Raw genomic sequence first — 25,585 nt, forward strand, 5'->3', positions numbered from 1 at the left:
TCCCCTCCCGCCCCGTTTTTTAAAAATAGATCACAGATGCGGCGTAGACGGAGGAAATGGGAATAGAGGATAGAGCCTTTGCAGGAAGCAGGGTGGGAAGAAGTGTAGCCTAGATGGATGTGGGAGTCCGTGGATTTGTAATAGACGTCAGTCGATATTCTATCTCCTGTGATGGAGACTGTGAGATCAAAAAAGGGGTGGGAGGTGTCGGAGATGGTCGTTTGGTTTTAGCATCCAGTTCGGCACAGATTCCTAATTGATTAGTAGGCCCGGATATGTTGTTCAGCCGCCCTCACTCGAATGAGATTCCATATGAGCGCTCCATCGTGCGTGTTTGTGTGAGAGAGAGAGTGTGTGCGTGTCTGCGCGTTCTGGGCGAGCGGCAGGTAATGCGAACCAACTTGAAGTAATCGGTTTTTAAATAACGTTGGACAACCTTAATCGCCAGTTGTTCTATTAGGTCAAAACCATAAATCTTGATTTCATACATTTATCTGCTTCCGTATCAGAAATAATAGCCAATGAAATTTGTTGCTCTTAAGACTGGAGTTATTGATTTTATTTGACATTTGTGTTTGTATTTATGATAGCAGAAAGCAAGAATCCAGAATACAATCTTAATACCACTGAATATTAATGAGTATTTGAAGATGCATCAATTGAGATTGAATAACATTGGAGGTTCAATTAACAATTGGATTGCTTTAATGGAATGACGTTTACAATGGGCAAGACAAACGACGATTTAAAACGCAAAGGCTGGTCGACAATAAGTAATATTTCCAGAACAATTTCTCACAAATAAAGAAAGGATGATCAAAAGATATCTCTTCACCTCCATTAGGTGGAATTGAGGAGTTTTAGACACAGCCGGATCTGGCGATGTTGGCCTTAAGCGGGATTGCCTGGGTTTCGTGTTTAACCACGCAGGAGTAAAGCTCGTTTGAGTTCCAGACTGTAGCTGGCAGAGTCAGGTAACTGCTCGCACTGAACGTGTTGTCCGTCTCCTGCTGGATTCGGCTGGTCTCAACGCCGTCACTTCTCGCACTGCCGTCTACGGTCCACTCAATGTCCACTGCACCCGGATTAAACCCGCTCACCAAACACACCAGGGTGGCGGTACCCTTTCCTGCGATTTCTTCCGCTGAAGGTCGGAGGACGGACACTGCGGGCGCGCGAGGTGCTGTTTAAAATAAAGTCACAGATTAGTGGGTGTTGAAGAATTACCGATTAAAATATTATCTTTGTTAAAAATACAGTTGGTATGCCATGGATCCATTAATTTTAATGAATAAACATTTTTCCTCTACTTGTTTCAAATTATTAAATTGCGCACGAGATATTTTCCAAGTGCGATCTCCGAAGAATAATTGGTGTTTATGACGATGGGACATGTTATATTTAGTGATGTAACGTAAGTTATTTCGGCAGCGTTTTTAATTGATCTCCAGATTATTATTTCCATTGGCTCCAGTTGAAATAAAAATCGGGTGTTGTACCCGACAGCTATTCGCGGGTTTTTATTATAAGGAACTGTTGAGCCAAGTTCAATCGACCTCGCCTAAAACATAAGTCTTATTTAGACATTTGCCCTTAGTTCATTTATTAAGACCAAAGACCGAAGTGTTATCAAGGATTTGATTACAGGGACAATAATATTTTGCCATTTTACCCATCGATGCACACACTAGTTTTGAAGCAACAGTAAATTTATTGTGTTCCCGCATTTTTTTAAATTGTTTTTTGACGTATTTACATTTTTGTTGAAAAGTATTTGTTTATTCTTTTTGGTAAAATTTAGCTCAATTTCTGAATTGGAACAGCGAATCTCACTACTTGCACACAATGACACAAAAAGAAAATCGGCTGTAAAACGTCACTTGGAATAAAACTGATTTCAACTGATATGGTTGGGAAATTCAATGCGCAAATTGCTTTCACATTTTCAGTTACTTTTCGTATAAAAATGAAATATCCGCTGTCCCCTTGTTTCCACATTCCGCATGCTGTAAGTGTAATGACGATTATATCTGGCAACAAAACTCATAGATAACGGAATTTAAAATTACGAAATGAATTCAACATCGCATCAGCAGCAAATGTTTGGCCGCGGTGTGTTTGGGTACATTAACTCTGAACATCTCCCGGAGAAGCAATTAAGCAAACATTTGAAAGCATTAAAAAAAAACATAGACTCATAACGAAGAACGATTTGAAATCCAATGTCGCTGCACTACACTTCGCACCGTATTATAGTTTGCTTCCGAAGCTTATTCCAGCTAAATTTTGGCCATGACATCCTTTAGCGCTTACAAAAAAAAGCATAAATCAATTTTTAAGCAGTTTTAACAGTTTAAAACAGGGCAAAGGTAAATCTCGAGTTGCTCCTCTCGGGATATGACAATTTCGTTGAAATTAACTTCATATTTCTTAACCTGTCTGAAGGGGACTGTTCTAATTGATCGCTTTATCAATGAGTTTGTTTAATTTCATCTGTTTCATTGTTTGAAATAAAACTGTAGTCAGGTCGCGAACATTACAAGAATCTATTACATATTGCTAATTTAGGAAAAAATCTAAGGCCACAAAAGAACTTGCGGAAGGCGGCGAACGCTTGCACGGAAAATTTATTTTATTGTAATTTTTCTATTACAACTTCTTTCAATATCGAAAACAACGTAAGGTAAATACAATAAATTCCATAAATTGTTGCAGCTGTTGCAGTCTTGTGCTTATGCTTACGGGGTTTTGAAAACCCGGGTGCGTTAATATCGACGCTTCAGACGTCTGGTTTAGTTTAGAGATACAGCGCGGAAACAGGCCCTTCGGCTCACCGAGTCCGCATCGGCCAGCGATCCCGGCACATTAACGCTACCCTACACGCACTAGGGAAATTTTACATTTATACCGAGCCAATTAACCTACAAGTCTGTCCGTCTTTGGAGTGTGGGAGGAAACCGAAGATCTCGGAGAAACCCCACGTAGTCGCGCGGAGATCGTACAAACTCCGTACAGCCAACATCCAATGTCGGGATCGAACCCGACAGGGTTACAGCCATTTCAGCGCCAGGTACAAATTGGAATTTAAAATCCAAGGCAGCGCTATAACGATGCGCCGCCGTGCCGGTTCTTGGATTAGAACCAATAATTTTCAAGAATCCATATTTCTCCATATTCATAATTTTGGGAAAACCCCACGAAGTTCCGGTGATCCGCAGCTCACGCACATTTTACAGCTCGTGATGTGATATCAACACAAAAAGAGAGCTATTATCGAAGGTGCAATTTGCATAGAATTATAGGTGTTATTAAAGGCAAGAAATAATTTCCCGAAAGAGACACAACGTGATGGAGTAACTCAGCGTTTCGGGAGCATCTCTGTAGAAGATGGATAAGTGATGTTTCGGGTCGGGACCTGCTAATATTCTTGAATCCTTTCACTTTATTCAACTCATATTATCGACTCCATTCATTTTCTTCCGTCTGAAGAAGAGTCCCGACCCGAAACGTCACCCATCCATGTTCACCAGAGATGCTGCCTGTCCCACTGAGTCACTCCAGTGTTTTTTTTTGTGTGCTTTGGTTTGTAAATCAGCATCTGCAGTTCCTTGTCACTCTAATGTTATATCCCGTTTCCATAAGGTCGGGCTTATTCTTATCCTGGTTTGGTAAGTGTTAGCTCATCGTCCGAAAAGTAATTAAGATTTTTTTTAAAAAAAACAGCTGGACAGTCATTTCGTCCTTTCATTGCTGTTGTGAACCAATTCTCCAAAGGAAATTCGATCGTGGTCGGGTATCCTTCAAAACGCATCTCTGGTGAACATGGATGGGTGACGTTTCGGGTCGGGACCCTTCTTCAGACGGAAGAAAATGAATGGAGTCGATAATATGAGTTGAATAAAGTGAAAGGATTCAAGAATATTAGCAGGTCCCGACCCGAAACATCACTTTAAAGGTTTTTATTTGAAACATCAATTAGCGACAGAAAACGAATTATCTTTCACCGCAGTATCAATAACTTTTAATAAGGTAAAAGATAGTTTACTTACTGCCAATGCCCAGCCTCGTTCCTTTGCCGAAGATGTAAGGATTTATCCACACGCCACAGTAGTAGTCCGCAGCGTCTCCAGACTGCACGTTCGATATTGTCAAAGTTGCAGTGTTGCCTGACACTGATCCGGCGAAACGTTCAGGAACTCCCGAGCCTCTAGTAATGCTGCTGCCCGAATAATAATAAAACAGAAACCGCGGAACCGATCCGGGAATCTGCTGGTACCAGGAAACATAGGTGGTACCTAAACTGCCGCCAGACATGGTGCAGGGTATTTGCACGTTTTGCCCCGGAGACGTGGACTTTGAAGACGGCTGATTTAGTGTAACTTGCGCATTTATGTCTGGAAAACAAACCAGAAAAAAAGTACAACATTAACTAATACTAGCGAAACAGCAGAAGTGTGAGAAATATAAACTTTTAGTCGCACTCCAGATTAAATACTATTGGAAGTAAAATACTCACACGCTGCAGAAAACGCTAACGCACAAACTAGTGGCATCCAGCAAGACATTGTAATTATTTGGGTGGAGGGCGCCAGATGAAGTGGCTAATTAGGTGTCTCTCCAGGTCGCTTATGAACCCTGTTGCGAGGCGTCACTGTCTTCCTTACTTATGCAAAACACTCAAATCACAATGGATGCTGCGCCAATCAGAAGTTGCCAGATTCTTCCTGTGTCAAATTATTTCCGAAATGTTAGGTAGATGAGGATTTAGTTACCAGTTATGTATCTCGGTACAATTTAATATATTTCCAAGCATGGACGGTGTAACAAGATAGCGAGAGATTCTGTTTTGATATCTCTGGTTTCTCTCTCCCGTGACTCTCAGTCTGAAGAAGGGTCTCAACCCGAAACGTCACCTGTTCCTTTTCTCCAGAGGTGCTGCCTGACCCGCTGAGTTAGCCCAGCAATTTATGCCTATTTTCCGTGTAAATCAGCATCTGCAGTTCCTTCCTACACCTGGAGATTTTGTTTATTTTTTGAAACGGGACATTCAATTATGGTTTTGCATTTGGTTTGGATCCTTTTCTGTGTGGTTGCATAGAGTGTATGTTGAAATAAAGTATCAATAAAGTATTGAAGTAACTCATCATATCCACTACTGATTAATCTGATCTCACTGTGTCGTCCTACTGCACGGGACTTGTTCCTTCGTCCCTTTAAATGCACATTGTATTTGAAACTGGTGAATATTATGATGAAGATGGTGATGAGGAGATGTCTGAATGCGAATTTGCAATTGGCTGCAAATGGTTTATGATTTTTCTAAATCTCGGTGTCAATTCTGACCTTCTTACTGTATATGCAAGTCACTGTCAAAAACGATGTAAAGATGTTGGAGTTATGTTTGGAAACCATGTTTGCTCGTAGCACCCAAGGTTAGTCCAGGTTCACTGACTTTGCACGTGAAATTGAGAAGGAAATCGAGAAATATATTTCATCGCCAAGGAAGCTTTTATCCGTTAAAAAAAGTGATGTGAGCCTGCTGGCGCTTGGATTGCCTTGGTATGAATTCTGTCAACCTTCATTCGATATATGGAATTATATTTAGATGTGACTAGTGTTGCTTGATAGGACGTACGCACATTTCTTACTGCGAACCAATCGCTCTATTTATAGCGAAAGCCTATTTTCATATTATGGATTGCTACAGCATCGTGTGAATCATACAGAAACCAACGCTAATCAACGCTTTTCAACAAGAAAATACAGCCTAAAGAACTTCGAAAAATATCAACATTTTATTGTTTGGGCCCTTACAATTTGGCTGACAATTAATCAAAAGAGAGCGTTTATTCACAAAATGCTGGAGTAACTCAGCAGGTCAGGCAGCATCTCAGGAGATCCCTGAGATGCTGCCTGACCTGCTGAGTTACTCCAGCATTTTGTGAATAAATACCTTCGATTTGTACCAGCATCTGCAGTTATTTTCTTAATCAAAAGAGAGCTGTCTCTTCCATTAATGTGCCTGTGCCGTTAAAACTCTCACCTATAAAGTCCTCAGATCGGTGACTTGTAAACAAGCCAAGCAGAGGCATAACTGTCTCAAGCTTTGTTTCAGATTTCCCCCCCACTGCTTAGTACTTCTGAAATGCTTACAGCTTGCCTGGATGAGTGCAGCTACGACAGCAATCAAGGAATTGAACTTCATCTATAACAAAGTAATCCGCTTTATTGACACTTGCCCCATTCTATATATTCACTCGCTGCAAGTTAACAATAAATTACGAAGACACTGTTTGCGTATACAAAATGCATTGCAATTGCTTGCCTTGGACGAACGGACAAGACCTCCGTGCCCAATCAGGTTGTGAGCAAATTGTGTGCATGGGAGCAGCACTGTTGCTTTCCAAGTCACAGATCACATTTAATGGGAAATATGTGACCATGCTTTGTGATTGCTGGGCCTGTGTCCCTTTTCATTAACAGAATTGGGGTCCGATCTCCAGAATACTTCAGAGATTCAATAAGCACCCCATCGCATTCTTATGCTTAATTAGAGACGCGTGACAAATACCTTGCTGTCAATGGTGATTCAAATTTGACGTATTGATGGATAATGTGATTAATTGTGGTTCGATTATTTCCTAAAGGCATTGGAGTAAATATCCATTTTCATCTATTACAGGAACAAAGCGTTTTGTTGACGTTGCGGGAACACACGGGCTTTAAAAGAGATTTCATGAATCTTGGTTTTGGAAACAGACGCAGATGATTGGTCCGGAGAGCTGTTCTACTCGTCATGCTAAAGCTTTGAAAAAAATGTCTGCTCTGGCTATTGCTCGACAGAGAGAAGGTTACGAGCATTCGATATTAACTTACCACGACTGCGGTACTCATTCAGAAGCTTCAGTGCATTCCAAATGGCAAGTCCAGTTACAACATCCAGCCGCGATGCTGTTGAATGAGGGCGGCAACCTGACCATACCGACACTAAGGTCCGGCCAGGCCTGCTAGTACGTCACTGGCGCCTCCGTGGCTAACACCCGTGGTCACGGGACTTTGGGCATTTCCTTGAGGACTGGTCATTATTCTGCGTTTGGTCTGATCTGATCAGATCTCATCTTTTACTTCAACTTTAAAAACTTATACTTCAGCTTTAAAAACATGGCACCGAGGAGAAGGAAGGGGCAGGCCAAGGCCACAGTCCGACCCCCACACTCACTCACCAGGCAGCTGGAGGCTGAGGTGACCCAGGAGGAGGAGACCCAGGTGGAAAAGGCCCAGGAGGAGGAGTTCCAGCAGGCGGAGGCCCAGGAGGAGAACTGGGAAGCTACCATTGTCCCCACCACCACCCCGGCCCTGATGAGCACCGGTAGAGTCTCCAAGAGACTACATATATTCAGTGACGAACAAGAGAGTGACCTGGTTAAGTGGTATGAATCACACCCTCAACTGTACGATAAAAACTACCGGTAGTACCGCAACAAGGCCGGGAGGACAGCTCTCCTTGAAGCCAAGGCCAAGGAGTTCCCTGATTGCACCTGTAAGTACAAACCATGTAGTGTGGTAGCTGTGGTCTCCATTCTTTTGCAAACAGGCACTGATATTTATCTTTTTATTTATACAGATGATCAACTATGTGGTTTTTTTTTAAAAGTCAGAGGACAAGATTTGGAAAGCTGTCCCAGAGGGCGAATAAGTCTGGGTCTGGTGCCAAGAGCCTGACGCAGAGGCAGGAGTGAATCCTGCAGAAGTGGTCCTTTCTGATGTCACACATTGTGCGAGAGGATGCCCAACAAAGCCAGAATACAGTAAGTATCATAACATAGACATTGTGAAACAGATTATTTGATTTTCATTATGCTTGTCATGTCCTGATGGTCTTGAAAGTCTGTAACTTCACATTTATCTCCTTCCACTTTGACAGGAGTGTACCACATTCCAGGACCTCGAGTGAGGACGAATGTGATCCTATTGAGGGACCCTCTGGATCCACCATTCATCCGCACAGCAGACGGAGCAAGACCACTGGCAGCTCCAGTGCATGCTCCACCACAGCGGAGGAAAGAGAGGCAGGTCTGCGGGAGCAGGTCAGCGATGTAAGCACGAACGATGAGTTCTCTTCCCATCCATCCATCCATCCATCCATCCATCCATCCATCCATCCATCCATCCATCCATCCATCCATCCATCCATCCATCCATCCATCCATCCATCCATCCATCCATCCATCCATCCATCCATCCATCCATCCATCTTTCCTTTTGAAAAAAGAAAATTGCCTGTATCTTACTCATTTATGCTTCAGCTGATGCAACTGGTGGAAGAATCCCGCAATGCTGTGCATACCATGGCACAGCCGCAGACAACACATGAGATGACTGTGGACACCTTTCTTGAATATTTGAAGACCCAGATTCTCAAAATTCCACACGATGCATGGTTTTCGTACGCCATTGCTGCCTTGACGATGGCACATGACTTCTCACATCAGGTTAATATCTTCAGTGAATCTTGTCCAGTTTTGAGGAAGTTTGACCTCAATATTAACCCTTAATTTTTATATTGATGATTGAATTATTGAAAGTTATTTCAGGTGTGTTGCACAATCTGCTGCAGATGGGGAACGTGGTGGGACAACAAGAGATCGGACAGTCTATGATGGGACCACCAGTCTACCACAGCAGTATGCTCACAATGCATCTAATTTTATAATCTTTTTTGTGAGTTGGATTTGACATTCTTTGTTTTTATTTCTTTGCCTTTCACCTATTTTCGATATGCTTCTGTGTTGCAGCCACAGTCACTGATGATACCCCTCACTGATGCCATTTTATCGGCACGCAGCACCTTTCCCATCGCAGATGGCATACTCAATCCCAGATTACCATTGGCTGGAGACACCTGCACTTGTGCCAGTGGCAACAGTTCGGCCCCCCAGAATGGAGAGTCTGGCCTCAAGTTCTGACAGCAGTTCTTATGGGCCATTGCATAACCGGCCACAATAAAAATTAGTACATAGACGATTGTGTGTAATGTTAAAAGTTTGTTTTTTGCTAGTTTTTCTAATCATTTGAAGTTTATAGTTTTTCACGGATTTTTGCATGTAGTTATTCACCTTTTATAGGAATTTAGTTTGCTGGAATAAAGAAAAATTTGGACAGTTTTACAAAAGATTGATGACTGGTTATTTCATTTCTGAGTACTTTCTCATAGCAACCTGCAACGGACCAGGTTGTGGAGGACACATGCTGTGAAGCCAATTGTCTGCACATTCTTGGGCTCCTGCTGCATCGTAGTCAGCAAGCATCTGAATCTGCTGACGAGGATGCCGAAAGGCATTTTCCACCACCTTCCTAGCCCTGGACAGCCTGTAGTTGATCCTCTGCTCCCTTGACATCCCCCTGTGGGAGTATGACTTTATCATCCATGACCTGAGTGGGAAGGCGTCATCACCAACCAGTGTGCATGGGATGTCAGGGCTGTCTTCTCCTGGCAGAGGTTCTGGATCAGGAAAGCCTGCTCTTCCTTCTTCCAGTGCTTTTCCAAGGGAGGTCTCTCTCCAGATCCCACCATCTGCAACACTGCCAGGTGTGCCCACGTGCACATACAGGAAGTTGTAGTTTGCACCCACCACAGCCATGATTACGATGGAATGGAACTTCTTGTAGTTGAAGTATATGGAACCTCCATTGGTTGGACACCTGATGGCCACATGCTTGCCGTCCACTGCCCCACATGTGTTCTGAAAGTTCCATCTGGTATCAAAGCCCTGCACCACTCTCTTCCACTCATCTGGTGTAGTAGAACAGTGCATGCCTTCATCTTCATAAACATTGATGATGGCCTCACAGGTCTCTCGGACAACCTTGTTAATGGTGTCGTGGGCCACAAAAAAAGCTGTAGCAGAGGCTCTTGTCGGAGTCTCCTAATGCAAGGTATCAGAGGGTGATGGCATGGTGCAGGCCTGGTTCCAGTGGCTTCCTTGTGAAGGTCTCCCTTTTTTCCAGGAGAGGACCCACCCGTGACATCAGTTCCTGAAATAGCTCAGGGGGTAGCCGAGTGAAGTTTCCGAAGGCAGCCTCATCTTCTTGCTGGAGCTCAGTCATCAGGTTGTCATACTGGCCCAACCTCGGACTCTTCATGGAAAAGGGCTTCAACCACTACAGACCTCTTCTTGGGCTTCTTCTTCCCCATTCTTCTTGAATATGTTAATTATCAGTTTGAAAATTCAAATGGTCAGACGAGATCTTCAACCAACAAGTCATGCTTGGGACGTTGTATTCAAGGGGAGAGTATACAGTTAATGGCAAGACCTGCTGCAGCATTGATGTGCAGTGGGATCTTCGAGTCAAGTTCATACCTCACTGAAGGTGGCAGCACAATTAGATTGGCTGGTAAAGAAAGTGCATGGTATGCTTGCCTTCATTGCCATGGGCATTGAGCATTGAAGTCAGGAGGTCATGATGGAGCTGCAAAAGGCTTTGGTAAGGCAACATGCGGATTATTGTGTGCTTTTCAATTTTCCCCATGACAGGAAGGATGTGGAGGCTTTGGAGAGAGGGCTCGTTGCTGTTCTGTACTGTTATATGTCCATCTGGTTTCTCTTTCTTTTTTCAAAACACTTAACAATTTCAGTCAAAGATACAGTAGAGGTCAGGAAGCCAGAGAACTGGCACACATTAATTTAACTGCTGCCTGGTGGGTCCAAAGTCACCCATCAAAGAGTTTTAAGAGAATAGTCATGGTGCATATCAAAACCAGCCTCCCATGCAATGCAATCCACTTCATTCTACTGACACCACAACAGAATACCATCTAACACCATTGCCTGGCCTTGCACAGATTCCTGGAACAATTGGATAACAAGAACCCTTCTGTCGGACTCCTATTCTTTAACTACAGTGCTGTCCTCAACACCACAATTTCAACTAAACTGGTTGCCAAACCCTTGACGTGGGAATAAGCACACCACTCCCCCCCCTAACTGGATCCTCTTCTTCTTGACCCAAAGAACGCAATCAGTGAAGATAGGTGACAAAACGCCCTTGTGGTCACTCTCAACACCGGCACTCTGCAAATTTGAGTTATGTGCCCCTTTCCATATCCCGTATACACTCGTGACTTGGTGGATTAATTCTGCTCTAACTCCATTTACAAATTTGCAAATGATATTATCGTAGCCGGCGGGATCATCAGCAATCCTGGCGTGGAGTAGAAGAATGAGATAGAGAGTTTAGTAAGATGGTGTCAAGACAACACCATCTCCATCAATCTCAGAAAAAGGAAACAGCTAGTCGTCGACTGGAAGAAGCATTGTAGATTATACAAACCAGTCTACATTGACAATGCTGAAGTGGAGGGGGGCAAGAGCTTTAATTTCGGGCGAAATAGACATTACCAGCTATTTGTCATGGCCCAATCAAATTGATACTCTGGGCAAGAAACCTCTGCAACACATCGACTTCCGCAGGAGGAAGGGAATTCGACATGTCTCAAATGGCTCCTGCCAATTTCTCAAGATGCATTATAGAAAACATCCTATTGGAAGGCATCACAGCTCAGTTTGGCAACTACTCTGCCCAAAGCCGCAAGCAATTGCACAGGGTTGTGGATGCAGTCCAGCATATCAGGTCCAGCGCCCTTCCCCCGTTGACTCCATCTCTCCTTCTCACTGCCTCACGAAAGCATCCAACTTACACCCTCTTCTCCCTCTTTACACATTCCCTGTTCTCCCTTCTTCCTTTGAACAGAATGTACAATAGGTTGAAAGCATGCACTGCACCACCAGATTCAAGGACAGCTTCATTTCTGCGATTATCCAACAATTGAACTGACTTCTTTAAGCTAAGGTGTTTATTCACAAAATGCTGGAGTAACTCAGCAGGTCATGCAGCATCTCTGGAGAGAAGGAATGGGTGACGTTTCGGGTCGAGACCCTTCTTCAGACTGACGTCAGGGGGCGGGACAAAGGAAGGATATATGTGGAGACAGGAAGATAGAGGGAGATCTGGGAAGGGGGAGGGGAAGAGAGGGACAGAGGAACTATTTAAAGTTGGAGAAGTCGATGTTCATACCACTGGGCTGCAAGCTGCCCAGGCGAAATATGAGGTGCTGTTCCTCCAATTTCCGGCGGGCCTCACTAGTGGGCACTGGAGGAGGCCCATGACAGAAAGGTCAGACTGGGAATGGGAGGGGGAGTTGAATTGCTCGGCCACCGGGAGACCAGTTTGGCCAACGCGGACCGAGCGCAGGTGTTGACATCTGGAGCAGCGGATGCAATAGATGAGGTTGGAGGAGATGCAGGTGGACCTCTGTCTCACCTGGAAAGACTTTAAGCTAAGGATGTATTCCCGATACCCTAATCTACCCCTCTGCGGCCACCTGACCTGATGAGTTACGACAGCACTTTGCGTTTTCCTCAAGGTCCCAGCATCTGAAGTTCCCTGTATCTCAATAGAAATTATTATTTTTCTTCAGCAGCATCCCATTCTATTTGGAAACTACAACATTCCAGTTCTCACAAAGTTAAACTTTACTCACTGTCCTAACAAAGCACCATGGACTATAAGCCCGTATCAATCCAGACGTTTTGAATTTATTGTCCCTATCTGAACCGGAATTATGTTTTTGGAGACTGCCTTTGACTTTCTGTATCGAAGCTTCAACTCAAGCCACAACAGTCAAATAACTATAACCAAACTCATCAGTTTTACATCAGTTGTGGCCATGTTGCGACTCAGAATTACTTGCTCTCAACGTAATTTACCAAATTGACAAGGCCTGTTTCCTGTATTCTTTCTCAGAAATATTACTCACATTTTCTATTATTCCACGTGGCTTGAATATGGTAACTTCCTTAAGAATTCAATGCTCTTACTGAGTGTTTTGGTATCCATAAATCACATTGTTGCCATTCACTGGATCTTCCATCTCAACAGTTCCAATTGTACATTAGGTGCTGCTGCATCTATTGTATTAACTATGCATATCCCTGTTGCATATCCTGCTCCCACTCCCTCTACTAGTCTTCTAGAATTTCTAAAATTGGAAATATATTTTCACAATAACTGCACTCTTAACAGATGTTGGATTAATTCCTTTATAGGTGTGGAATACCATTCTGCAAACCCAACCCAGTGAGGTTAAGCGTCACTTGAATGTGACGGTAATGGGGAACAACAACTACCTTTCCTTTTGCCTGGGTCATTACTTATCCATTACCGTAATATCCTCATCACAGAGTGTTAAGCTCTTGGTAGACACAAAATGCTAGAGTAACTCAGCGGATCAGGCAGCATCTCGGGAGAGAAAGAATGGGTGAGATTTCGGGTCGAGACCCTTCTTCAGAATGATGTTAGGGGAGGGGGCGGAACAACGATAGGATGTAGTAGGGGACCGTAAGACCAGTGGGAGAACTGGAAACGGGGAGGAGAAAGCGAGGGTCGGAGGAACTATCTGAAGATAGAGAAGTCAATGTTCATGCCACTGGGGTTTAAACTGCCCAAGCGAAATATGAGATGCTGTTTCTCCAATTTGCGTTGGGCTTCACTATGACAATGGAGGAGGACCAGGACACAAATGTCAGGTTGGAAATGGGAGGGGAAGTTGACGTGCTGAGCCACCGGGAGATCAGCTTGGTTAAGGCGGACTGAGCGAAGAGACAACTCTCAGACACCTCCTCCTACTTTTCATTGGACCATGCTCCCACTGACGAGCACCAGACCTTAATCTCTAACACTATCACTGATCTCGCCAATTCCGGCTCTCTGCCCGCTAATGCCTCCAAACATATCGTTCCCCAGCCCCGAATGGCCCGATTTAACCTTTTCCCTAAAATCCACAAAGAGAACTGTCCTGGCAGACCCATTGTTTCTGCCTGTTCATGTCCCACCGAATTAACTTCCACCTACCTCGACTCCATCCTATCCCTCCTGGTCCAATCCCTCCCTATCTATGCTCTCCGTCTCCTCAATAACTTCCGGTTTCTAGGCCTCCACTCCCTCATCTTTACTATGGATGTCCAGTCACTCTACACCTCCATCCCCCACAAGGATCGTCTTGAAGTCCTCGGTATCTTCCTCGACCGCAGAAACAGGCAATCTCCATCTACCAATACACTCCTCCGCCTAGCAGAGCTGGTTCTTACCCTCAACAACTTCTCCTTCGAATCTTCCCACTTCCTCCAAATCCGAGGCGTAGCTATGGGCACTTGCACGGGACCCAGCAATGCCCAGCAATGCCTACCTCTTTGTAGGGTTTGTCGAACAATCCCTGTTCCAGGCGTACACTGGCCACATCCCCGAACTCTACCTCCGCTACATTGACGAATGCATTGGTGCTACCTCTTGTGCCCATGCAGAACTCACTGACTTCATAAATTTCACCACTAATTTCCATGCTGCTCTTAAATATACTTGGACCATCTTTGACATCTCCCTACCGTTTCTGGATCGCACAATCTCCATCACAGGAGACAGACTAGTGACCGAGATCTACTACAAACCTACTGGCTCCCATGGCTATCTTGACTACACCTCTTCCCACCCTGTTTCCTGGAAGAACTCTATCCCCTACTCCCAATTCCTACATCTATGCCGCATCTACGCCCAAGATGAGGTATTTCATACTAGGGCATCAGAGATGTCCTCATTCTTTAGGAAATGCGGATTCCCCTCTTCCATTATAGATGAGGCTCTCACTAGGGTCTCCTCTATATCCCATTGGTAACGAGGATAGAGTCCCCCTTGTCCTCACCTTCCACCCCATCAGCCGTTGCATAGCACAAATTATCCTCCAACATTTCCACCGCCTCCAACGGGATCCCACTACTGGCCACATCTTCCCAACTCCATCCCTTTCTGCTTTCCGATGAGACCATTCGCTCCATAACTCCCTGGGTCGCCCCTTCCCACCCTAACCACCCCCTCCCCAGGTACTTTCCTCTGCATCCGCAGGAGATGCAACACCTGTCCCTTTACCTCCCCCCTTGACTCCATCCAAGGACCCAAACAGTCTTTCCAGTTGAGGCAGTGGTTCACATGCACCTCCTCCAACCTCATCTATTGTATCCGCTGTTCCAGATATCAACGTCTCTACATCGGGGAGACCAACTTCTCTACATCGGGCGGCACGGTGGCGCAGCGGCGCAGCGGTATAGTTGCCGCCTTACAGCGAATGCAGCGCCGGAGACTCAGGTTCGATCCTGACTACGGGCGCCGTCTGTACGGAGTTTGTACGTTCTCCCTTTGACCTGCGTGGGTTTTCTCCGAGATCTTCGGTTTCCTCCCACACTCCAAAGACGTACAGGTATGTAGGTTAATTGGCTGGTCAAATGTAAAAAAATTGTCCCTAGTGGGTGTAGGATAGTGTTAGCGTGCAGGGATCGCTGGGCGGTGCGGACCCGGTGGGCCGAAGGGCCTGTTTCTGCGCTGTATCTCTAAATCTAAAATCTAAAAAAAAATCTAAATCAAACGCAGGCTCAGCGATCGTTTCACTCAACACCTTCGTTCAGTATGCCTTAACCAACTGATCTCCCGGTGGCTCAGCACTTCAGTTCAAACTCCCATTCCCAATCTGACATTTCTGTCCTGTATTGTCACAGTGTCTCCTCTATTGTCACAGTGAGGCCCAGCGCAAATTGGTGGAACAGCGTCTCATATTTCGCATGGGCAGTTTACACCCCTGCGGTATGAACATTGACGTCTCTAACTTCAGATAGTTCCTCTAACCCTCTCTTTCCTCGTCCCCTTCCCAGTTCTCCCAGTAGTCTTCCTGTCTCCTACTACATCCTATCTTTGTCCCGCCCCCTCCCCCGACATCAGACCAAAGAAGTGTCTTCGACCTGAAACGTCTCCCATTCTTTCTCTCCCGAGATGCTGCCCGACCCGCTGAGTTGCTCCAGCATTTTGTGTCTACCTTCGATTTAAACCAGCATCTGCAGTTTTTCCCCTACACGTTTAGCTTTTGGTAGTGTGTAGGAATAAGCTGCAGATGCTATTTTTTTACGAGAGATATAGACAATGAGGTGGAGAGATAAAGAACAAGGACTGAAAGATATGCAAACGATGAAGGAAACAGGCCACTGTTAGCGCTTTATTGGGTGAAAATGAGAAGCTGGTGTGACTTGGGTGGGGGACAGATAGAGAGAGAGGGAATGCCGGGGTTACTTGAAGTTACAAAAATCAATATTCATTCCACTGGGCTGTCATCTGCCCAAGCGAAATCTGAGATGCTGTTCCTTCAATTTGCGTTTAGCCTTACTCTGACAATGGAGGAGACCAAGGGCAGAAAGGTCAATGTGGGAAGGGAAGGAGAATTAGAATATTTAGCAACCAGGAGATCAGGAAGTTTCAGGTGGACTGAGCGAAGGTGTTCGTCGAAACGGTCACCCAGTCCATGTTTAACAAAATAACTGCAGATGGTGGTACAAATCGAAGGTATTTATTCACAAAATGCTGGAGTAACTCAGCAGGTCAGGCAGCATCTCAGGAGAGAAGGAATGGGTGACGTTTCGGGTCGAGACACTTCTTCAGACCCAGTCTATGTTTGGTCTCGCCAAAGCACATGAGTCCACATCTTGACCAACGGATACAGTAGATGAGGCTGGAGAAGGTGCAAGTGAACCTCTGCCAAACCTGAAAGGACTGTCGAGGTCCCTGAATATAGTCAGGGGAGGTGGTGTTTGGACAGGCGTTGCATCTCATGCAGTTGCAGGGGAAGGTACCCGGGAAAGGGGTGGTTTGGGTGGGAAGGGATGCGTTAATCAGGAAGTTGCAGAGGGAATGGTATCTGCGGAAGGTGGAAAGGAGTGGAGTTGGGGAGATGTGACTAGTGTTGGTATCCCGTTGCAGGTGACGAAATGTTGGAGGACTATGCGACGGCTGATGGGGCGAAAGGTAAGGACAAGGGGGACTCTGTCCATTTTGCAACGAGGAGGAGGGGGAGCAAGGGCGGAGTTGTGGGGTACCGAGGAGACACGAGTGAGGGCCTCATCTTTGATTGGAGAGGGGAACCCCCGTTTCCTGAAGATTGAGGACATCTCGAATGTCCTGGTATGGAACACCGCATCGTGGGCGCAGATCTGCGTAGACGACTGAATTAGGGGTAGGGGGATAGCTCTTGGTAATGGTGGTTAGAGGTTAATAGGTTGGGCATCCATTTAAACAAATCCTCCAAAGTAGATCTCCACATATTACTGTATTGCGGTCTCCGGATCTACTGCAAAAGATAATTAACTGCAATGGAGCTCTGCCTTTTTTTAAAATCTGCAAAGAGCCATGCAGTGCAATTTCAAAATGTTTAGGTAACATTTCCCCCATCATTTTGCACCGTTTGTCTTTTCATTAGCGTATTTCCATTGGTGTAGGTATTTGTATATCTGCTATCATTTATAATTGTTTCCTATCCGCGGTTGTGTTCCTTATTCCAATTAATTCATCTGATGATTAAATGTGGTCTTGATGGAGCGCTCATGATTCCAGCCAGATGCGTGCATGTTTGAGACATACAAAGAAACAGAAACAAATCCAGCCAACTACTGGTACTGTTAGTTAAGTTTATACTGAATCTACTGGTTCTACTGTGTCTACCGAGCAGCCCCCCTCATGTCCACCAGGCCACATTTCTCCTGCCACTATAACACAACGTGGTCCCACCTACTGGAGACCAGCCCCTTCTGGGAGGAATGTAACTATTATCTGATCTCAGTCCTTTGGCATTTTAGGTTTAATACCGAATTTCTCCTTTTCCAACACATTTGATCCTCTGCTATTCAATTACCTCATTCTTAAGTTCGTTCAATCACTTTGGTAGCTCCTGGAAGTACCCCCATTTTTCCCCTTTCCTTTTCACCCACTACTGCTCTGGTTATCACATCTTCCGAAATCTTCACTGCTCATCCTATCATCAGCTCACAAGAGTTTTGCTCCTCTAGCTCTAGTTGCTCTGAACTTCATCGGAATGGCTCTATTCCTGCCCGATCAGGGTCAAGTCTGCAGTTAGACTGTTCTTACGTGCCCTTTTGATATGCCCCACTAATTCAGAACCCTGGGGGGAGGGGGGAGGGGGGGGGGGAGGGATGGAATGTGGAACCAGTGTTTCACTCCCAAGGCACAAGCATCCTTCCCTATGAACGGTGTTCCCTGATCAGACTTTATATGAGGTGCGACCCCCCCCCCCCACCCTACCCCCGCCCTCACCTAAGATTTGTGCATTCGGCTAGGATCCATGCCAAGGTTCCAGTTATAGTATTTCAGAATGGAAATGTCTACCCACTGGGCAACATGGTTGAGTAAACCAGCGAGTTGCAGAGGGACCGGTCTCTGCAGAAGGGGGAAAGGGTTAGAAAAGGGGGCATGGGACTAGTGTTGGTATCTCGTTGGAGGTGGCGAGAATGTTGGAGGATCATGTGTTGAATGTGACGGCTGCTGGGGTAAAGGCTAAGGACTAGGGGGGGGGGGGGCTGCCTTCGTTGTGACGAGGGGGAGGTAGAACAAGGGCGGAGCTGCGGGATACCGAGGATACATGAGTGAGGGTCTCATCTATGAGGGGAGAGGGAAACCCCCACCCCGTTCCTAAAAAAATAGGATATCTCGGATGTCCTGGTATGGAACACCTCATCTTGTGCGCAGATGCGGCGAAGATGGAGGAATTGGAAGTAGGGGATAGAGTCTTTGCAGGAAGCAGGGTGGGAAGAAGTGTAGCCTAGATGGATGTGGGAGTTCGTGAATTTGTAATAGACGTCAGTCGATATTCTATCTCCTGTGATGGAGACTGAGAGATCAAAAAAGGGGTGGGAGGTGTCGGGGATTGTCCTTTGGTTTTAGCATCCTGTTCGGCACAGATTCCTAATTGATTAGTAGGCCCGTATATGTTGTTCAACCGCCCTCACTCGAATGAGATTCCACATGAGCGCTCCATCGTGCGTGTGTGTGTGTGAGAGAGAGAGAGTGTGCGTGTCTGCGCGTTCTGGGCGAGCGGCAGGTAATGCGAACCAAGTTATCATATCATATCATATCATATATATACAGCCGGAAACAGGCCTTTTCGGCCCACCAAGTCCGTGCCGCCCAACGATCCCCGTACATTAACACTATCCTACACCCACTAGGGACAATTTTTACATTTACCCAGCCAATTAACCTACATACCTGTACGTCTTTGGAGTGTGGGAGGAAACCGAAGATCTCGGAGAAAACCCACGCAGGTCACGGGGAGAACGTACAAACTCCTTACAGTGCAGCACCTGTAGTCAGGATCGAACCTGAGTCTCCGGCGCTGCATTCGCTGTAAAGCAGCAACTCTACCGCTGCGCTACCGTGCCGCGGTATAGTTACCGGTTTTTAAATAACGTTGGACAACCTTAATCGCCGGTTCTTCTATTAGGTCAAAACCATAAATCTTGATTTCATACATTTAACTGCTTCCATATCAGAAATAATAGCCAAGGAAATATGTTGCTCTTAAGACTGGAGTTATTGATTTTATTTGACAATTGAGTTTGTATTTATGATAGCAGAAAACAAGAATCCAGAATACAATCTTAATACCACTGACTATTAATGAATATTTGAAGATGCATCAACTGAGATTGAATAACATTGGAGGTTCAATTAACAATTTGATTGCTTTAACGGAATGGCGTTTACAATGGCCAAGACAAAGGACGATTTAAAACGCAAAAGGCTGGTCCACAACAAACAACATTTCCAGAACCATTTCTCACAAATAAAGAAAGAATGATGAAAAGATATATCTTCAGCTCCATTAGGTGGAATTGAGGAGATTTAGATACAGCCTGATCTGGCGACGTTTGCCTTAAGCGGGATTGCCTGGGTTTCGTGTTTAACCACGCAGGAGTAAAGCTCGTTTGAGTTCCAGACTGTGGCTGGCAGAGTCAGGTAACTGCTCGCACTGAACGTGTTGTCCGTCTCCTGCTGGATTCGGCTGGTCTCAACGCCGTCACTTCTCGCACTGCCATCCACAGTCCACTCAATTTCCACTGCACCCGGATTAAACCCGCTCACCAAACACACCAGGGTGGCGGTACCCTTTCCTGCGATTTCTTCCGCTGAAGGTCGGAGGACGGACACTGCGGGCGCGCGAGGTGCTGTTTAAAATAAAGTCACAGATTAGTGGGTGTTGAAGAATTACTTCGGTTAAAATATTATCTATATACTAAAACTCTCGTTTGTTTGTTTGTTTGTTTGTTTGTTTGTGCCTGAACTACAGCCAAAATGGTACAAGATAGCGGGACCATTTTAGGCCCACCTTACTCACCGCCATCCCTTTGATGCTAATGGAAGAAGTTTCATTGCAATTGGTGTTATATTTTAAAAGTTATTCACATTTTAAAGTTTAAATCTATCTCCTAGGGATGGAGGGAAGGAGGGAGGGAGGGGGGGAGGGAGGGGAGTGGAGGTAGGGGACGAGGGAGAAAGGGGGAGGAGGGGTGGGTGGAGTGGGGGGGGAGGGGGAGAGGGGGTCGTGGAGGCGAGGGAAGACGGAGGGGGGAGGGGGAGGGGGAGGAGAGGGTGCTGCACCAATGCAGGAGAGGTTTGGGCCCAACGGATCCACTTGCTCGCGTCTCTGTTAAAAATACAGTTGGTGTGCCATGGATCCATTCATTTTAATGGATAAACATTTTTCCTCTACTTGTTTCAAATTGTTAAATTGCGCACGATATATTTTCCTAGTGAGATTTCCGAAGAATAATTGGTGTTTATGACAATGGGACGCATTATATTTAGCGACGTAACATAAGTTATTTCGGCAGTTTTTAATTGATCCCCAGATTGTTATTTCCATTGGCACCAGTTGAACTAAAAATCGGGTGTTGTGCCCGACAGCCATTCGCGGGTTTTGTTATAAATGGAACTGTTGAGCAAAGTTCAACCGAACTCGCTTAAAACATAAGTCTTATTTAGACACTTGCCCTTAGTTCATTTATTAAAACCAAATACCGGTGTTATTCAGGATTTGATTAAAAGAACAATAATATTTTGCCATTTTACCTGTCGATGCACACACTAGTTTTGAAGGAACAGTGAATTTATTGTGTTCCCGCATTTTTTAAATTGTTTTTTGACATAATTTGCATTTATGTTGAGAAGTATTTGTTCATTCTTTTTGGTAAAAAATAGCTCAATTTCTGAATTTGAACAGCGAATGTCACTCCTTGCACACAATGACACAAAAAGAAAATCGGATGTGAACAGCACTTGGAATAAAACTGATTTCAACTGATATGGTTGGGAAATTCAACGCGCAAATTGCTTTCACATTTCCAGTTATTTTTCGTGTAAAAAATGAAATATCCGCTGTCCCCTTGTTTCCACATTCCGCATGCTGTAAGTGTAATGACGATTATATCTGGCAACAAAACTCATAGATACCGGAATCTAAAAATTACGAAATGAATTCAACATCGCATCAGGAGCAAATTATTGGCCGCGGTGTGTTTGGGTACATTGACTTTGAATATGTCCGGGAGAAACAATTAAGCAAACATTGGAAAGCATAAAAATGTTTTAAAAAACATAGACTCATAATAAAGAACGATTTGAAATCTAATGTCGCTGCATTACACATCGCACCGCATTATAGTTTGCTTCCGAAGGTTATTCCAGCTAAATTTTGGTCATTACATCCCTTAGCGTTTACAAAAAAAGCATACAAGAAACATTTGAGCAGTTTTAACAGTATAAAACAGAGCAAAGGTGAATTTGATAGTTGGTCCTCTCGGGATATGTCTTAATTTCTTTGAAATTAACTTATCTGAAGAAGACTGTTCTAATTGCTCGGCTAAATTCGGCTAAGCAGTTTGTTTAATTTCCTCTGTGTCATTATTTGCCATAAAATTCTAGTCAGGTCGCGAACACTACAAGGAGTTATTCTACACTGCTAGTTTAGGAGAAAATCTAAACGCTTGCACGGGTGAAATGAATGTTATTACAATCTTTTCTATTTGAACTTCTTTCGATATCAAAAACAACGTAAGGTAAATACAATAAACTCTCTTGAATTGTTGCAGCAGTTCCAGTCTTGTGCTTATGCTTAATACGGGGTTTTTAAATCCATATAAAAACAATTCAAGGCGACCAACATTAACGTGTTAATGTCGACGCTTCATATGTCTTGTCGGTTTAGTTTAGAGATACAGCGCGGAAACAGGGCTTTCGACCCTCCGTGTCCGCACTGACCAGCGATCCCCACACATTAATGCTGCCCTACACACACACTAGGGACAATTTAGATTTAAACGGAGCCAATTAACCTGCAAGCCTTTGGAGTGTGGGAGGGAACTAAAGATCTCGGTGAAAACCCACGTGGTCATGGGGAGAACGTACAAACTCCGTACAGACAGTACCCGTAGTCAGAATCGAACCCGATTGGGCTACAGCGTTTTCAGCGCCAGGTGAAATTTGGAATTTGAAATTCAAGGCAGCGCTGTACCGTATTATGCCTATATACGTTTCGGGTCGGGCAAGCTTATAGTCTTGAATCCTTTCACTTTATTCAAATCATATTATCGTCTACATTTATTTTCTCCAGTCTGAAGAAGTGTCGCGACCCGAAACGTCACCTATCCATGTTCACCAGAGATACTGCCTGACCACTGAGTTACTCCAGTGCTATTTGTGTGCTTTTATTTGTTAATCAGCATCTGGAGTTACTTGTCACTCTAATGTTATATCCCGTTCCATTCGGTCGGTCTAATTCTAATCCTGGTTTGGTCCTTGTCAGCTCATTGTCCGCAAAGTAATTAAGAATAATAAAACAGCTGGGCAGCCATTTCGTCCTGTCATTTCATTGCTGTTGTCAACTAATTTGCCAAAGGAGACTCGATCGTGGCCGGGAATTTAGAAAATATCAGCTATAAAAGGATTTTATTTATTTTTTTAGTAAAAAATACAAACAGCCGGCCTAACATCTGGCCCGTTGATAGAACTATGTCAAATAATTTGCCAAAGAGAACCCGACTTTGGTCGAACGCTGCACATAATGTATTATCGTTAAAAGCCTTTTCTTTCAACAATCGATTAGCGCCAGAAAATAAATTACTTTTCACTGCAGTGTCAATAACCAAAGGTAGGACGTGTAGGAAGGAACTGCAGACCCATTCCTTCCTTCCAGAGATGCTGTCTGTCTAGCTTGTTGTGTCTATCTTCGCTTTAAACTAGCATCTGCAGTTTCACCCTGCAACACATTCCTTCTCTCTAGCGACGCTGCCAGTCTCGCTGCGTTACTCCAGCTATTTGTGCCTACCCAAAGATAGAAGATAGGTTACTTACTGCCAATACCCAGCCTCGTTCCTTTGCCGAAGATGAAATGATCCATCCACACACCACAGTAGTAGTCGGCAGCGTCCCCCGACTGCACGTTCGATATTGTCAATGTTGCAGTGTTGCCTGACACTGATCCGGCGAAACGAGCAGAAACTCCCGAGCCTCTGTAAATGCTGCTGCCCGAGTAATAGTAGAACAAATACCGCGGAACCGTTCCGGGAATCTGCTGGTACCAGGAAACATAATTGCTACTTAAACTGCCCCCAGACAGGGTACAGGGTATTGCCACGTTCTGTCCCAGAGATGTGGACTTTGAAGACGGCTGAGTTACTGCATATTGCGCATTTATATCTGGAAAACAAACCAGAAAAAAGTGGAATATTAACTAATATTAGAGAAACAGCGGAATTGTCATGAATAGAAGCGTTTAATCGCACTCGAGATTAAATATCATGTCGGTTGAAGTAAATACTCACAAACTGCGGAAAACGCTAACGCATAGACGAGAGAGATCCAGCAAGACATTGTAATTAATTGAGCGGAGAACGCCATGTGTAGTGGCTTCTCAGTGTTTCTCTCCGGGTCGCTAATGAAGGCGTGTTCCTTATTTATCCATCAACAGTCAAATCAGAATGCGCGTTGCGCCAATCAGAAGTTGCCAGTTTCTTCCTGCGTCAAATTATTTCCAAACTGTTACGTAAATAAGGATTTGGTATCGAGTATCTCGGTACAATTTATCTCGGTACAATTGTATCTCGGTACAATTTAATATAAACTCAAGCACACAAGTAACTGTTTCGTTTGAAATGAGGTGTTCAGTTATTCGTTTTCATTTATTCTGAATCTTTTGCCGTACGGTTGCACGGCATGCGCCTTAAAAGAAATTAATCGATTAACCTCATCATAATTTCTGGCGACTGTTCATTTAATCTTGAAAAATGAAGGGATGCATTCCAGTAGGCGCGGAAGAATTCGATCTCATGGTCTCGCAGAACTGTGCGCGACATGTACCGTCACCCTTTTAGTTGCACATTTTATTTGAAACCAGTAGATATTCTGGTGAAGTTGATGTGTAGGAAATCTTTCAAAGCAGAATGTGAAGAAACAATTGTCTGCAAAATTATGTACGAATTTGTAAATTTGGGTGTCAATGCCGACTGTGCACCGTCAAAACCGCTGTAATTCCGGAAGGAATGCTTGCTAGCAGCACACATGTTCACTGACTTTGCACGGGCAATTGACTTAATTGAGAAGAAAATTTGAGAAATATGTTTCATCGACCAGGGAGCTGCTGGCGAGTTTTATATGTTAAAGACGTCGATGTCTGCACGTGCTTGGATTGCTATGATATTAATTCTGTCCAACTTCATCCGTCATATGAAATTATATTTACATGCATCCAGCACTGCCTTATACTTGATCTGATGTGCGCAGATTTTATATAGCAACTTAATCGCTCTAGTTGTAGCGGCAGCGCTCTTTTCGCCTTATGGATTGTCCCTGCAGGGTCGTATCAGCAGGGGAATCAGTGCTAACGGCTATCAACAAGAAAATACAGTCAAAAGAATGTCGAAAAATTCAATATATTGCCTCAGGGACGAACGAGCTCGCTGGTAATTAATTAAAGGAGACCGGGTTGTTTTGCTGATGTGCCTAGACAGTTAATACTCGCATCTCATAAAAGTCCTCAGATCGATGACATGTAAACAGGCCAAGCAAAGGCATCAATGTCTCAAGCATTGTTTCCCAAATTGTTCTACTCCTCGGTACTTCCGAAATGCTATCTCTGTTGGAGCAGGAAAATCATTCCTGTGATGCCAGTGTTAACTGGCATGAACAACATTTTGGTTGAAATAATGACATTAGAATACTGTATGTTTCAGTGCGCAACCATCACACCTTGCCTATTACCAATGTGCATTGCCGTTGCTGTTCCCGTTTGATCCCTCCACATGAACGCTTTACCATGATAAACTGGATACATTGTACAATTCCCTCAGGTTGCCTGTATAATTGCAACTCGAACAGCCATCAAGTAGTTGAACTACATCCAGAAGAAAGTAATCCGCTTTTTGATAATATTTTCATTCTGAATATTCACCCCCTCCAAATAACAATATATTGCGACGACTCTCTTGGCCATACGCAAAATATATTCCAATTATGCCAAGGACACACGGACAACACCTACGAGCCTAATCAGGATAAGAGCAAATGGGGTGCAGAGGAGCACCACTCTTGCTGGACAAGTCACAGTCGTTGCAGAGCGCGAAATATATTGCTATGCTTTGCGATTGCT

General features: G+C 44.4%; 2 protein-coding genes across 2 annotated transcripts; both read right to left on the minus strand.

Moving 5' to 3' along the window:
* Positions 1–537: 537 nt before the first annotated feature.
* Positions 538–4,645, minus strand: LOC144605786 (immunoglobulin lambda-1 light chain-like). Its single transcript, XM_078421347.1, has 3 exons — positions 4,517–4,645; positions 4,050–4,394; positions 538–1,183 (listed from the first exon to the last, which is right to left on the minus strand). The coding sequence occupies exons 1-3, from the start codon at positions 4,563–4,565 to the stop codon at positions 861–863; spliced, it is 717 nt and encodes a 238-aa protein (XP_078277473.1). The 5' UTR covers positions 4,566–4,645; the 3' UTR covers positions 538–860.
* A 14,816-nt stretch (positions 4,646–19,461) lies between these two features.
* LOC144606106 (immunoglobulin lambda-1 light chain-like) lies at positions 19,462–23,859 on the minus strand. Its single transcript, XM_078421920.1, has 3 exons — positions 23,763–23,859; positions 23,293–23,637; positions 19,462–20,108 (listed from the first exon to the last, which is right to left on the minus strand). Exons 1-3 carry the CDS (start codon positions 23,836–23,838, stop codon positions 19,786–19,788), a joined length of 744 nt encoding a protein of 247 aa, XP_078278046.1. The 5' UTR covers positions 23,839–23,859; the 3' UTR covers positions 19,462–19,785.
* Positions 23,860–25,585: the final 1,726 nt, after the last annotated feature.

The sequence above is a fragment of the Rhinoraja longicauda genome, chromosome 25 (genome assembly GCF_053455715.1).
Source record: "Rhinoraja longicauda isolate Sanriku21f chromosome 25, sRhiLon1.1, whole genome shotgun sequence".
NCBI classification, from domain to species: domain Eukaryota; kingdom Metazoa; phylum Chordata; class Chondrichthyes; order Rajiformes; family Arhynchobatidae; genus Rhinoraja; species Rhinoraja longicauda.

What these genes read in the sequence shown, in the direction of transcription:
- LOC144605786 (XM_078421347.1), bottom strand. Translation starts at nt 4,565, where the DNA reads ATGTCTTGCTGGATGCCACTAGTTTGTGCGTTAGCGTTTTCTGCAGCG. An exon ending in GTTAGCGTTTTCTGCAGCGT is followed by an intron (nt 4,395 to 4,516) that starts GTGAGTATTTTA and finishes TTTGTTTTCCAG; the next exon opens with ACATAAATGCGCAAGTTACA. An exon ending in AACGAGGCTGGGCATTGGCA is followed by an intron (nt 1,184 to 4,049) that starts GTAAGTAAACTA and finishes TATTTTAAACAG; the next exon opens with CACCTCGCGCGCCCGCAGTG.
- LOC144606106 (XM_078421920.1), bottom strand. Translation starts at nt 23,838, where the DNA reads ATGGCGTTCTCCGCTCAATTAATTACAATGTCTTGCTGGATCTCTCTC. An exon ending in GTTAGCGTTTTCCGCAGTTT is followed by an intron (nt 23,638 to 23,762) that starts GTGAGTATTTAC and finishes TTTGTTTTCCAG; the next exon opens with ATATAAATGCGCAATATGCA. An exon ending in AACGAGGCTGGGTATTGGCA is followed by an intron (nt 20,109 to 23,292) that starts GTAAGTAACCTA and finishes TATTTTAAACAG; the next exon opens with CACCTCGCGCGCCCGCAGTG.